The 15,191-nt window shown below is 45.1% G+C and overlaps 1 protein-coding gene and 1 long non-coding RNA gene across 5 annotated transcripts in view; one reads left to right on the top strand and one right to left on the bottom strand.

Annotated features, from left to right (window-relative positions):
- Nucleotides 1–14,647, top strand: part of FSTL4 (follistatin like 4) — a 427,364-nt gene extending 412,717 nt beyond the window's left edge. For 3 of the 4 annotated variants that reach the window (XM_059917074.1, XM_059917072.1, XM_059917071.1), the window contains 3 exons: nucleotides 2,079–2,186; nucleotides 11,098–11,207; nucleotides 13,341–14,647. In XM_059917074.1, the coding sequence (XP_059773057.1) occupies nucleotides 2,079–2,186; nucleotides 11,098–11,207; nucleotides 13,341–14,049 (927 nt within the window). In that variant the 3' untranslated portion in view covers nucleotides 14,050–14,647. The remainder of the gene's footprint in view (nucleotides 1–2,078; nucleotides 2,187–11,097; nucleotides 11,208–13,340) is intronic. The other variant, XM_059917073.1, reaches the window with a different exon arrangement.
- On the bottom strand, nucleotides 2,488–7,755 carry LOC132362497 (uncharacterized). Its single transcript, XR_009502384.1, has 3 exons — nucleotides 7,672–7,755; nucleotides 7,170–7,244; nucleotides 2,488–2,593 (listed from the first exon to the last, which is right to left on the bottom strand). It is a non-coding gene; the product is annotated as an uncharacterized LOC132362497 (long non-coding RNA).
- Nucleotides 14,648–15,191: the final 544 nt, after the last annotated feature.

Here is a 15,191-nt window from a genome sequence, read left to right as displayed (position 1 = left end):
GAAAAATGATTAGAGAAAGTTAAGCAGAAAGGAGAGATAATGCCTGCAGTCTAAACTTTGGGGAAGTTTTTGAAGAGGGCAGACAAATGGGATAGCTGGAGGAGAATGTGTAATCAATCAAGAGGGTTTTTAAAAGAGTGAGAGAGAAAATACAAGAAACTAGAGATAGTGTCAGGATGGTATCATTACTGGTGAGAAAAGAAGCTCTGGGTAGGGAAAGACAGTGCCAGATCCTAAAGCCTTTGGTAAATGAAGGGAAGCAGCCAGGATGAGAAGATCAAGGAAGAGTAGCTGGAAGCATGAACAAAGGACCTGGGGTATGTGAAGTGTAGGAAAATAGAAACAGCCTCTACTTGAGGCTTCAGGGCAGAGGAAGTTTTAATTAGAGCAAGAAAGTACAAGGAGACTTCAAAGATGGTGATGACTGGAGAAGAAATATATTTCAGCAGGGATAGGCAAAATCAAGAGTTCAGATTTGTATAAAGTTGTGGTCATCAACAGAGGAATGAATTCTAAAGTCATCAGAGTATAATGGGTTACTTGAAGCCATGTATTGAATGAGCTCACCCAGGGAAAGGATATAGACAGAAACAAGGTCAAAGATGAAGACTGGGGACATGCCACCATTTAGAAGTCAGGATGAGGAAGAGAAGCCAGGGAGGTGGGAAGCTGAGTGAAGAGAATGTTTCCAGAATGGAATGGTTAACTATGTGGAATCTTGCTGAAATGTCAAGTTAGAGGAGGACCACATAGTGCTCTCTGAATTTGACATGAAGCTCTAGAGCAGTTCAGTGGAGTGGTGAAGACAAACAGTTAAGAGGAAGTGGTTTCAGGGACTCCATAGACATTTCTTTAGAGAAGTTTTAACCAGTGGGGGCAAAGATGGTTTTCCCCCAAGATCAGAAAGGCTAGAATATGGTGGACTGAAATGTCAGAAATTTGTTGACAAGGTTTAAGTTATGGTGGCTGCAGTGGGGAAGAGGAAAAGATCACTGAAACCAAGAAGGAACTGAGGAAGCAGGGCTTTGAATGAAGGCACCAAAGTTGGGGACTCAGGGAGTGACAGAGAAAACAGAGCATCTTTAGTGAACAAAGGGAGTGACTAGAACTTTGGCCAATGCCAAGAAGAGCAGGGGTCATAGTGGCATAACAAAACAGAGTTTTGGAACTTATAAAACTACATTCTGAGAAGTAGAAAAGTCACCATTTGACAGGGCCACTGGGGAAGCTCTGTCCTCAGAAAATAATAGCAGAGTTTCAGTTAGTTACAGCAGTAGAAAAAGACGACTCTGCCTGATGCTACAGTCTGAGTCCCAGAGGCTCCAGGTGAATGATGTACCAGATAGAGGAGTCTGCACAAAGAGACAGACAGGTGATAATGGATAAGTTCAAAGTCAGTCTCCGATGACCCAGGAAGAAGAGCTAGAGAAGGACGCTGAGGGTTCAAGAGGCCCCAGAGGCTTACAGGAGAAGTGATGGGAGGGTCCTGAAGCTGATTCTTGAGTGGAAAACTGAAAAAAAAACCTCTGTGTTTGTTTAGGCTTTTGCCAAGATGGTCTGGGTACCCTTTAAGTAAGACATGCAAGAATTTTTTTTAATAAATTTATTTATTTATTTAATTTTTGGCTGTGTTGGGTCTTCGTTGCTGCACACAGGCTCTCTCAAGTTGCGGCAAGCGGGGCCTACTCTTCATTGCAGTGTGCAGGCTTCTCATTGCAGTGGCTTCTCTTGTTGCAGAGCATGGGCTCAGTAGTTGTGGCGCATGGGCTTAGTTGCTCTACAGCATGTGGGATCTTCCCGGACCAGGGCTCGAACCCACGTCCCCTGCACTGGCAGGCAGATTCTTAACCACTGCACCACCAGGGAAGTCCCTGCAAGAAATTTTTAAAAGGAAGAACATTACTGATAACCAATTTTATGCCTCTGAAGACAAACCCAGAAGGGATGTTTCTACCCTGGGTTCCCAAACTGGCTCATTGTCAAGGCTGCTAGGCTGGCTTTCCACTCACCCAAAAATGGCCTAGAAATGAATCAGCTTCTGCAACAACAATGACCAACTTGTCACTATTTTTTTCAAGTCCATAGGTGTCGACCCTCTGCCGGCTAAGTTGGCCTATGACAAATCACATGACCAAGTGTGGGTCCTGAGCTGGGGGAACGTGCATAAGTCCCAACCAAGCCTCCAGGTATGTTGAGTACATGGAAGATAACACCCACCTGCAGGAAAGAGCTCTCTCCCTAGCTAATAAATGTCTCCTGCTTCCCTAGGTGGCTAATCACATTTAGCCAAAGTATGTCCATGAAGGCTATGGAGACAGTAGGAAACATCCTCAGGATAATGCCCCTTATAGGCAATGAACAGGGTATCTTCTGCCAGGCCTGCTATTAAAGACAGTAACACTGATGATGGATAAGATTCTAATGTCATGACAACCAGAATGTGGCTCTTGGGCCCCACCCAGCCCAGCCCCAGAACACTTGCCTCTTCTGAGCCAGGAGCTCCTGGAGCCAAGCAGAAATGAACCTCTGGACTTCAAGCAGTGAGAAGGGAGCCAGGGCTTTCTTCACCTTGGGCTGCATGGGCTGGAAAACACTGTCAAAGCAGGCACCAGATAATAAGGAAGGAGAAGTAAAAGCAGCAGCAGCAATTATGTTCATAAATGGAAGCACATTACTGAGTGCTCACAGTGTTCCAGGCACAGGAAGTTTCAGTAACTGGCCCCTGGTCCAACCTAGGCATACATTCAGCCACTGCACTGCCTCTTGGGAAGAGCTTGGGCCCAGGACATCTGTGGGATCCCTTCCTCCACCAGTCAGGGAAGGTCAACACCAACCCTATGTTGAGTGTGTCTGGCTCAGCCTTTCTCATTAGGGGTACATGAGAGGATTAAGCCCTACAAAAGGTGATTTGAATGCCTGTTCCCTCGATTCTCCCAATGATGGTGCATAGAACCATTCTAGACGCACAGAAGAGAATTCACTGCATACAGTGGATTCCTTGGGATATTAGGGTTTTATTCTCTCTCAGAACCCCAGCTGAGAAGGGCTGCAGATGGAGCCAAGTTCACACTGTTCCCAAGACTGGTAAGAGGCCAGGGATACCCAGTCTACAGAAGCTTCCTCCTGGGGACTGGCCACCTGCCTTACCTACCTCTGTGCTGCCGGGCCAGGGGAAGGACATTACTTCACCTCCTACAAAACAAGACTACTGTCCCTCAGTGAACACCATCAACACATCCTGGGCCCCAGTGAGCTGATGACAAATAATAACTCATTAGAGGACCTGGGAGCCAGAATAAAGGTCACTCAAAATAGAGTATAAGCCCAGAAAATTGGTTCTTCTGGCAGCTCTAAGAAAGCATGTAAGGAAATTCAAGGGGAGGGGCCACCAAAAAATATTTTTCTAAAACTAATATTTAACAAAAAATGATTTCCTAATTTAAAACTGCAGTAGATAGATGAGTTGAAAATGCATGATTTCTACTGAGACTCAAAATAGTAGCCTGAAAGGTAGAGAACAAGAAAAATCCTCAAATCACAGAATACAAGAAAAGATTAAGATATGAAGTCTCAAAAGATGTTTCAAAGTCAAAAGAAGTTTAGAAAGAGAAAAGGTAATAGTTGGAATGGGGTCAAACATTAAATAAATTTGGAAGAAAATTTCCAAGTTGAAAAAGTAAATCATGTAGATTAAAAGGGATCTGTAAGTTCCAGGCTAACTTGATGAAAAATAACACATCTCTGCTCTTGGTAAAACTCCTCTGGACTTCCAAGAATAAAGGAAAAATACTACAAGCTACAAGGCAGAAAGAAAAGTCACCTGTAAAAGAACAATTAGGTTGGCACTGGACTTCTCACCTGCAACAGCTGCTGGAAGACCGTGGCATCACATCTACATGCTATTAAGATAAAAGGGCTGATAGCCAAGGTATCATTTACCTGTCAGGACAAAAGAAAGACCTAAGGATATGCAAGAATTCAGAGAGCAGATCATGAAATATACCAGAAAAACAGTAGGTGAACCAGATCAGAGACATCGAGATGGCGAAAGATAAAGAGGAAACAGCCCTAAGTAAGAAACCTAGAAAGGAAGGTCCAAAAATAAAATAAGATGGATGAAGAGAGACTACCTGGAAATGTATTAATAAGTGCTAAATAAGGGCATTTCAATTAGGAGCAATGCACTGAAAGAGAAATGCTGATACCAGGCTCTAACTAAAGATGATAAATTATTTCTGTAAAAGTAAGGGTAGGGAGTGGAGGAAAGAGAGTAAAAATACTCAAAAATGTCATCTTACAGGGATAAGAGAGGCTATAGAGAATGTTCTTTGAAATTAATAGTTGAGATAGTTAACTGTCTAATTATTCCAAATGTGACAAACTGATTTCTCCTATTAAAAGCAGAGATGATGAGATTGGGTTTGGAAGGGAGGGAGAGAAAACTAGCTGTAACTTGTTTACAAGAAACCCATAAAGTGATAATAAAAGGTTGAATTGAAAGGGGTGGAAATAGTGATGGTAGGTGGACAAAAAGATGTATGAGTGTAATATTAATATCAGACAAGGTCAAATTTAAGGTTAAAACCACTAAACAGCATAGGAGAAGCATTATATGAAGACAAACAGCCAACAGATAGCAAACAAACAACATAACTAAATACATAATACAAGAGTGATTAAAAATACAGGAACTTGATTTACAATGCACTTAAATTGTACATTCCAAAGAGACAAAATAATGACATGGGAAAAATGAATAATATGAATAAGGAACTTGGTTTAATAAATATATAGAAAACCTTTCCTCTGCCAAATAGAAATTTTTCACATGTCCACATATATGTGTCAGTAATCACAAATAAAAATTTAGCAAATTTTGTAAAAGTCAGTGTTACAGGCTACATTATCTGATAATTAGAAACAATTAAAATGTGACCTACCTAATAAGGAAACACTCCTAGATCACTACTGCATCAAAGAGGAAATTAAAAGGAGAAATTACAAACTGTCTCAAAAGCAATGAAAAAGAGACTACTTCTCATCAAAACCTACAGGATACAGAGAAAGCTGTACGCAAGGAATATTTGTGTCTTAAAAGCCTGCAGAGAATGTATTTGTATAAAGAAATAAGAAAAAGAACAAAGTAACTGGCAGGAAGGAATTATTTAAAAGACTAAAATTAGTAGAAATTTTAAAAGGACAAACAAAAACCAATAAATCCTTCACAAACCTGACAAAGAAAAAAGAATATAAACAAAATGAGAAATGAGGAAAGGCATATTACTGCAGATAAAAGAAGATGAAAATAATTGTAAAATAATACTACACTGCAACTCTGGGGTGGCAAATTTTAAGACCTAGAAGAAATGGATGATTGCAAAATGCAGAAAAAAAAAACAAACTGACCTAGTGAGAAAGAGAAAGACAAGTACCATATGATATCACTTATATATGAAATTTAAAATATGACACAAATGAATCTGTCTACCAAGCAGAAACAGACTCACAGACATAGAGAACAGACTTGTGGTTGCCAAGGGGGAGGGGTGTGGGGGAGGGATGGACTGGGAGTTTGGGGTTAGTAGATGCAAACTATTACATATAGAATGGATGGACAACAAGGTCCCACTCTATAGCACAGGGAAGTATATTCAATGTCCTGGGATGAACCATAATGGAAAAGGTATAAATATAATAGTTATGTAATATTTATATAAATTTTAAAATATATATGTATAACTGAGTCACTTTGCTGTACAGCAGAAATTAACACATTGTAAATCAACTATACTTCAATAAAAAAAAAATTGAGGAAAAAAAAACTGACCTAAGAAAAGGAAAACTTGAAATAGAACAATTACCAAAGAGGTTTTTTAAAGATCAAAGATCTACCATAGAAAAATGTACAGCCAAGTTTTATCAAACCTTTCAAATGTAGATAATTTTAATATCATTTGAACTATCCCAGACCATATGGAAAAAAATGTGTGACTCCTTAGTATTAAAAAATAAAACTATCACCAGTTAGAATGGGCATCATCAGAAAATCTACAAACAACAAATGCTGGAGAGGGTGTGGAGAAAAGGGAACCTTCTTGCACTGTTGGTGAGCATGTAAATTGATACAACCACTATGGAGAACAGTATGGAGGTTCCTCAAAAAACTAAAAATAGAATTACCATATGACCCAGCAATCCCACTACTGGGCATATACCCTGAGAAAACCATAATTCAAAAAGACACATGCACCACAATGTTCATTGCAGCACTATTCACAATAGCCAGGTCATGGAAACAATCTAAATGCCCATCAACAGACAAATGGATAAAGAAGATGTGGTACATATATACAATGGAATATTACTCAGCCATAAAAAGAAAGAAAATTGAGTTATTTGTGGTGAGGTGGATGGACCTAGAGTCTGTCATACAGAGTGAAGTAAGTCAGAAAGAGAAAAACAAATATCGTATATTAACGCATATATGTGGAACCTAGAAAAATGGTACAGATGAACTGGTTTGCAGGGCAGAAATAGAGACACAGATGTAGGGAACAAACGTATGGACACCAAGGGGGGAAAGTGCGTGTGGGGTGGTGGGATGAATTGGGAGATTGGGATTGACATATATACATTAATGTGTATAAAAAGGATAACTAATAAGAACCTGCTGTATAAAAACAAAATAAAATTTAAAAATTCAAAAAAGAATTAAAAAATAAAACTATCAACTAATCTCACTTATGAATATAGAAGCAAAATTCTAAACATAGTATTAAAAATAGAGTTCAACAATGCATCTAACTGCTCGAGCAGAGAACAAATTCCCGGGATGCAGTAATGGTTCACTCTCAGGAAATCAGTCAACATTACTCATAACACAAAACAGAAAAAAAGCTATAATATTTTCAATAAATGCTGGAAAGGCATTTAACTAAATACAGCAGACATTCTTCATTTTTTTAAAAAAACTAAAAATAGGAATAGAAGACATAAACATAATGAAGACTATTTCCCAGAAACCAAGAGGAAATTTTGCCTAAATGACAAAACACTAAAAGCATTTTAATTAATAGCAGGAATAAGACCATTATGCCCACCATCACCATAATTGGAAAGTCTTAGAAATGCACTATGACAAGAAAATGAAATAAATTGAATAAACCTACCTTCATCTCTGTGGACTAGGGTTCAGGAAACCACTGCTTGCAAAAACTGCTCCTGGAAATGTCAGTGGGCAGAGCCTTTGTGGTGAGCAATTTGGAAATGTGAACCAAAAGCCTCAGAACATTGCTTTCAATCCGGCAACTTGACCTTTCAGAACTTACCCAAAGACCAGGATCGGGGATGGGCACAAAGACTGAGCTACAACATTATGTGTTACTGCAATGTTTATATTTGCAAAACATTGAAAATACCATCTTAATGTTTCTAAATATCCAACACTAAGGAATTGGTTAAACAAACTTCACTATGACTAAATGAAGGTGGTTCTATAAATGAGGCTTATTCCACCAAGGCCCTGCCCCAGGAGCCAGTGTTTGAACCTTTGGCACCATCTCGAATCCTGCCCATCATGCTCTCGCCCACCCACTCCCAGCTTTCAGCTGCCTCTCTGCCCATCCCACTCGATATCTTGCACCCTGCCCTTCCCCAGCTGTCACCTCTCACCTGGCTTTGTCCACTCCTCTGAAGCAGATGCTCAGACTTCCCTACCCCACACTCACTACTAACTTACATCTCCTGATACCCAGCCAACTATGTGCATCTCCTGAACCAAGCCCCTAAAGACAGCAGATTTGAGAAGCTCAACAATTATCTTTTGGTCACAAATGTGCCCAGCCATGCGCTGGGACACAGGCCAAGAAGGAACTCATGACTCATTGGAGAAATGAGGCTGACTAGCCCATGTCAGTTCAGTGGCCCATGACACCGGGTTTTGATGAAGTAACCTCTGAATATAGGGTGTCAGGGTGGTGAAGCATGAATGACACTGACTGCTGACAGCCTGTAATTTTCCATCTCTATTATAAGCTAAAATGACAGACCTTATATCAAGCAATGATTGCATGGCTTCTTGGAATTCTCTGGCATTTTCACCTGGACTCTCTAAGATCCAGTTTCCTAATACTGATATTTTCTTAATGCCTAGTTCTAAGCTTTTCCCATGGACTTGCCATGGAAGTGTCATTTGGCCTTTTTTTTTTTTTAAATCACAGGAAAATAACCTAACTTTAGAGCTGCCCCAAGACTGAAAATCACAGCTCTCATCATTCTAATCCAGCATTCTGCCTGCTGACCCCTCAAGGGAAGCATGATCCAAAAAACTCAAGCCTCAAACCTGCCCGAGGAAGCAGGGCAGGTGCTGTTTGTCTTGTGATTAAAGTAAGAGGCAGAAGGCAGCCCCACTCTTAAAAGGTAAAAGCATCCAGAGCTCTAAGCCATGTGAGTCACAAAGCCCCATCACAAACTGTCCTCAGCCTCGGGCTGCAAAAATCTGAATCCTTCCTTCTGTATAAATGGCCACAACATGAAGATCAGGAAAAGTGTCTCCCCTCCCTGGTCAGAGTCTAGCATCTGCCTCCTATCCTGCTAAGAGGGTCTGGGCTTGTCCTTGGGGTCCTCCAGGCAAAATTGTCCACAAGCTGGCCAAGCCCCTCATCTGGCTGCAGGTCTGCCACCTTTCTGGTCAATCACCTAGAACTTGGAGGCTGAAGAGCACATGCAGAGAAGGCGAGAGGACACAGGCTGGCTGGCTCAGTGTCTCCAGCCTGCCTGTGCCCAAGGCCTCAGTAGCTGATGGACAAAAGCCCAGTCTGACCACAGGGGGCCTTCTGGCAGGGCCTCCAAACCATGCTCTCATCCTGTCTAACCCCAGACATCACTTGGCTCTGTTCTGTGCTGTCACTGTGCCCTTCCCTGATACAGACACAGCAGGGACACACACCAAGGAACGGCTCAAGTCGCTTCCTGCCAAGTACGCAGGGGAGAAAGTGGTACCTCCAGGGGAACAGAGGCAGCATGCTCTGTCACTACCAGTTTGTACAAAACACAGGGCCTAATTCTTCACTTCTCACAGCAAGTCCCCTTTGTGAAACTGGAACCCTCGGCATCCTAATCACAGGCATCTAAATGACATGGCCAAGACACTATCAAACTCTTAGAGGAAAACATAGGCAGAACACTCTATGACATAAATCACAGCAAGATCCTTTTTGACCCACCTCCTAGAGAAATGGAAAGAAAAGCAAAAATAAACAAATGGGACTTAATGAAACTTAAAAGCTATTGCACAACAAAGGAAACCATAAACAAGATGTAAAGACAACCCTCAGAATGGGAGGAAATATTTGCAAATGAAGCAACTGACAAAGGCTCAATCTCCAAAATTTACAAGCAACTCATGCAGCTCAGTATCAAAAAAACAAACATCCCAATCCAAAAATGGGCAGAAGAACTAAATAGGCATTTCTTCAAAGAAGATATACAGATTGCAAACAAACACATGAAAGGATGCTCAACATCACTAATCATTAGAGAAATGCAAATCAAAACTACAATGAGGTATCTCACACCAGTCAGAATGGCCATCATCAAAAAATCTACAAACAATAAATGCTGGAGAGCGTGTGGAGAAAAGGGAACCCTCCTGCACTGTTGGTGGGAATGTAAATTGATACAGCCACTATGGAGAACAGTATGGAGGTTCCTTACAAAACTAAAACTAGAACTACCATACGACCCAGCCATCCCAGTACTGGGCATATACCCTGAGAAAACCATAATTCAAAAAGAGTCATGTACCACAATGTTCATGCAGCTCTATTTACAATAGCCAGGACATGGAAGCAACCTAAGTGTCCATCGACAGATGAATGGATAAAGAAGATGTGGCACAGATATACAATGGAATATTACTCAGCCATAAAAAGAAACGAAATGGAGTTATTTGTAGTGAGGTGGATGGACCTAGAGTTTGTCATACAGAGTGAAGTAAGTCAGAAAAACAAATACCGTATGCTAACAAATATATATGGAATCTAAGAAAAAAAAAAAGTTCATGAAGAACCTAGGGGCAAGACGAGAATAAAGACACAGACCTACTAGAGAATGGACTTGAGGATATGGGGAGGGGGAAGGGTAAGATGTGATAAAGTGAGAGAGTGGCATGGACATATATACACTACCAAATGTAAAATAGATAGCTAGTGGGAAGCAGCCGCATAGCACAGGGAGATCAGCTCGGGGCTTTGTGACCACCTAGAGGGGTGGGATAGGGAGGATGGGAGGGAGACGCAAGAGGGAGGAGATATGGGATATATGTATATGTATAGCTGATTCACTTTGTTATAAAGCAGAAACTAACACACCATTGTAAAGCAATTATACTCCAATAAAGATGTTAAAATAAATAAGTAAATAAATATAAATAAAAATAAAAAATAAAATAAATGACACGGCCAGCACCTCTGACAGGATGCCTGCTTTCTCTAATAAATTACGCAGTCACAGTTCTCAGAGAGCGCCTCTGTGAGGCGCATATGACAGAGACTCTCAACAAACCAGCCCAGGTGCCTGGCATCAAGGGAAAATACAGAGCCAGTCAATGATTCCAGCGTTTAGCATTTTCGTTATTTAAAACCTCGCCGCCTTTCCCAGGGTGGCCTAGGTGTTGAGAAGGTGGGACTCCCTGTCGTGGGGGAGGCTGTCTCTGAGCAGGGATGCTTAGGTTCCGAGGACCCTCCCTCAGAAGCCCCAGCACAGTCCCTCCAAGTCCTCACTCCGCTGTCACATCACGGCGGCTGACAACATGCACCACAGTCAGTCAGGGGCAGGCCTGACCGAGCAGGAGGGAGCGATCCAGGCGTTCACTCCTGTCTCCCCACTTCCCCTCCCTGGAAGGATGGGTCCCCGCCTACGCCATTCCCAAGCAGCTCCCGCTCTGCTCCTGACCCCCACCCCCAGACGGTGACTTGCCCATCATCTCTCTCTCAAGCAGCCTGTCTGCTGGGGTCTCCACCCGAGCGTGCATGTGTCTGCAGGTTTCCAAGCCCCGCTGGGATGGGCCCTCACAAGGACCTCCGATCTGTGTTGCAGGTGATCACAGAGGCCAGCACCGGTCAGGGCCAGCACCTGATCCGCACACCCTTTGCAGGAGTGGACGATTTCTTCATTCCTCCAACAAACCTCATCATCAACCACATCAGGTGAGACCGGCCCGCAATGCCCTAACCTACTCCGTGCCCCAGCTCAGCCCTGCACGGGGCAGCTTCGCCCGAGGTGGCCCTGCTCCTTTCTCTTTCTCCCCCACTCCTCCTGGGCTGGCTGGCTTTGGACCCCATCAGGAACGGACAGAGAAATGGCCCCATCCCCAGGCCTTAATTGTTGAAGTTAAGGAAGGCACCCAGCTCCTAGTGCCCTCAGGGGCCCAGTGAGGTCAGGAGGTCTCATCCTTGGGTGAGGACAGCAGAGGAAAGAGGGAAACAACCGTGGTTAATTGAGTACCCTCTCCTTGCTAGACGCAAGAAACTAGTAGAGGCGGTCTCGAATCTGTTTTATAGATGAGGAAACTTAGGCCCAGAGAGGTTAAGACACGGGCCAAAGTCACACAGCCAGGAACTGGCAGAGTCAGACTAAATGCAAAGCTGGGTCTCCTTTCAGTGCCCCATTTGGCCTCATTCTCTGCTAACCACACCTGTGGTTCCTCTAGGAGTCCCCAGAGCAGCCATGCAGGGGCCTGCAAGGAAACAAGGCCTCCAGGGTGCCTGGTTTGCCACCATCCAAAAGAACAGCTTAATAATAACAGCCATGGCCTCGACTGCAAGCCTCATCCCAGCCTGGCCACTCCCCTTCCCTATTCATTTCAGAGAACCCCTGACATTTTCTGTCAAGGCACCACTGCCAGAAGACTGAGCATGCCCTTTTATAAAGTCATCAAGACCCAAATCTCTTGTGGCAGTGTTTATGCCTTCCTTTACTCTGACATCAAGCAACTTTTTCCAGGAAGAAATGACTCATTTTTGCAAGCTGAAGCTGGACTTGTAAAAATAGGGCTCTCCCATTCATCCTTGCCCAAGGGAGAAAATAACCACTTTATGACCTCCCTACCTCACTGCAGAGAATACCTGGGGCAGAGCCTCTAAAATGGTTGTAAATGGTAAACCCCCTCAAAGAAGCTGAATTCAGCCAGGAGTCATGCAAACTCAGGCTCTGCAGAGCCTGTGTGTGACTTTTACATTAGAGTTTCTTGTAAGTATGGGGTTTTCTTTCCTGCTCTTTCCATGCTCTAGCTCTTTAAGGATGCTTTAAAGATGCTGTAAAGTGGGCATTTTCCCAACTCTGAGGCACGGCTTGTTATTCAAGAGAAAACTGTGGAAGAGATTTTTCTCTACTCCTGTAGGTGTACACAGCACCCAAAGGCCTCTGCAAGTGAGGGGTTTAGGCAGAGGCTCTCACAATCAGAGGGAAGTCCTGCCTGGAATCAGGCCCTTTTGCAGCTCACAACCAGCCTCCAAAGAGGAACTTCACAAAGTCCAGATGTGGCAGCTTCCACCTACTGACCTCTTCCACTAAAGCTCCCTCTTAGATTTAATCCTCCCAACAGCCCTTGGAAGGAACTACCCTCTTTATATTTGCAGGGGCTTGAAGAGGCAAGCAACTTGCCCCCGGCTCTGCAGCTAGCAGGGCACCGCAGCAGTGCCAGGCCATCTGGCTGTAAAGGTAAAAGCTGTCCTCAGCCCCAGCCCAAAGGGGCTTCCTGTGACCAGCATCATCAACGTGGCTGCCCTCAACCCTTACCCACGTTCCTCTCCAAGGTTAAGGGAGCATGGATAGGACATCTGTCCTTGTTCTCTTGCATCTGCATCCCCAAGTTCTGACCCAGCCAGTAGTCCAAAAACCACCTCAGATATAGACTCACCTATCCCGTCCTCCTAGCAGGCAGAGTCAGGACAGACACCTCTTGTCCCTTCCCTCCAGCCACAGGCCCGCCACTTCCCAGCTGCCACAAGGCCTCTGGGAAGCTGAATCAAAGGCATCCCCGAGGCAGAAGCTGCTGAGGCACAACCATGCTCTTCCTTTACCATTTCAAGATGCGCGCATATTATGAGAGCATAAATCCAGGAACATTTTGTAACTCGACTGCATTTGGTTTGAGATCATAGATGAATCGCTTATCAAGCCATCTCCTGCAGAATGGTAGATCTTATTAATAGGCTATTAGATCACCAAAGGGTTATGAGAAAGGAAAAGAGAAAGGATGCCATTGTTTGAGACCAATGACCTATCCCCTACCCAAAAAGTCCTCCTGACCTCTGACCTCAGTTTGCATCTCCTCCCAGGTTCGGCTTCATCTTCAACAAGTCTGACCCTGCAGTCCACAAAGTCGACCTGGAAACATTGATGCTCCTCAAGACCATCGGGCTGCAGAGCCACGGCTGCCTGCCGCAGGCCATGGCCCACACCCACCTGGGCGGCTACTTCTTCATCCAGTGCCGACAGCACAGCCCCTCTCCAGCCGCCCCGCAGCTGCTGCTCGACAGTGTCACGGACGCCGTGGTCGGCCCCAACGGCCACGTTACCGGCACCCCACACACGTCCCCCGATGGGCGCTTCCTAGTCAGCGCCGCGTCCAGCAGCCCCCAGCTTCACGTGCAGGAGATCACGCTGCGGGGGGAGATCCAGACCCTCTATGACCTGAAAGTGAGCCAGGGCGTCTCAGACGTGGCCTTCCAGCCCTCCTTCACCCAGGGCGACCGGTACTACGTCTACGCCACGCTGGAGACAGAGCCGGACCTGCTCTTCCTGGAACTGTCCACGGGGAAGACGGGCGTGCTGAAGGGCTTGAAGGAGCCGCCCGCGCCCGCGGGGCCAGCCCGAGCCTGGGCCGGGCCCCGCAGGATCGTGAGGGACAGCGGGCTGTTCGGGCAGTACCTCCTCACGCCGGCCCGAGAGTCACTGTTTCTCATCAACGCGAGACAAAACGCGCCGCGGTGTGAGGTGGCGGGAGTAAAGGGGGGGACCACAGTGGTGTGGGTGGGCGAGGTATGAAGCAGCCACGAGCGCCGCCTGGTACTGACACCGCAGCCCCAAGCAGGCACCCTGTACATTTTTACAGACAAAAGCAAAAACCTGTATTCGCTTTGTGGTTCAACACTGGTCTCCTTGCAAGTTTCCTAGTATAAGGTATGCGCTGCTAACGAGATGGGGGTTTTTCGTTAGGACGTATGATTTCTGCCTTGAGCTACGATGAGAATATGCTGCCGTGTAAAGGAATCATTTCTGCGCCCGGCTACGCGCCACGTTACCTGGGCCGCCATGGAACCAGGAGCTCCTGCTTTCCAGGCGATGCTTCTGTCGGTTGCCTTCGCCTAGTTATTCTCCAGGGTCCGGCCAGACTTCACCCTGATGGTGTGGCCTGAAGACACAGGCTCCCCGGGGCAGGGCTCTCCCTCCTGGCGTGAGAGCCACATCGCCCTCGCTCTGGACCTCATTTTCTCCTTCGCAGTTGCTTCTTGCTTTTCTTTCCATTTGACTTGTTGTAAGCCTGAGGGAGAGCCAACAAGACTTATTGCATCTTGGGGGATGGGGAAATCACTCACTTTATTTTGGAATTTTTGATTAAAAAATAATTTTTTATAATCTCAAATGCTAGTAAGCAGAAAGATGCTCTCCGAGGTTCAGCTGTATCCCTCCCTGCCTTAGGCCATGGCTCTGAGAGTCACCACCCCACATCCAGAAAGAAGACAATGGCCATCAAGCGATCGTGGTCCTCTGCACCAGGGACACCCCCAAGTGCAGATCAGGCCACCACATTGGTAAAGGCTCCGTTCTGGGTTGGGACCCCCAAGAGACCAAGACAAACCCTGCGTGCCTGCTTTTCACTACTGAAGGGGGACATTTATTAGCCAGCCCAGTACCCCAGATTCAGGGCAAACCAGGCTTGCCTGGAAAGGTGTGTGCGGCCTGCAGAACAGCGGCCTCCAGGCTCAAGGCAGAAACCCGAAGGATACAAGTGGGGTTCAGGCGGGTTCCTTAGGCTATCCCTTTTAAAACCCCATTTCTCTTCTCCCTGTGGCCCTCGCACTCAGCTCTGGCACCCCAGTCCCCGCATCATCATAGCACAGACAGCACATTTCAGTAAGTGTTTCTTACACATGGGTCCCTCTCTCCCCAGTAATACACAAGGATAC

Source organism: Balaenoptera ricei, chromosome 3, assembly GCF_028023285.1.
Source record: "Balaenoptera ricei isolate mBalRic1 chromosome 3, mBalRic1.hap2, whole genome shotgun sequence".
Classification (NCBI taxonomy): Eukaryota; Metazoa; Chordata; class Mammalia; order Artiodactyla; family Balaenopteridae; genus Balaenoptera; species Balaenoptera ricei.
The sequence above is the reverse complement of the archived record's forward strand: the minus strand, read 5'-3'. Positions and strand labels throughout refer to the sequence as shown.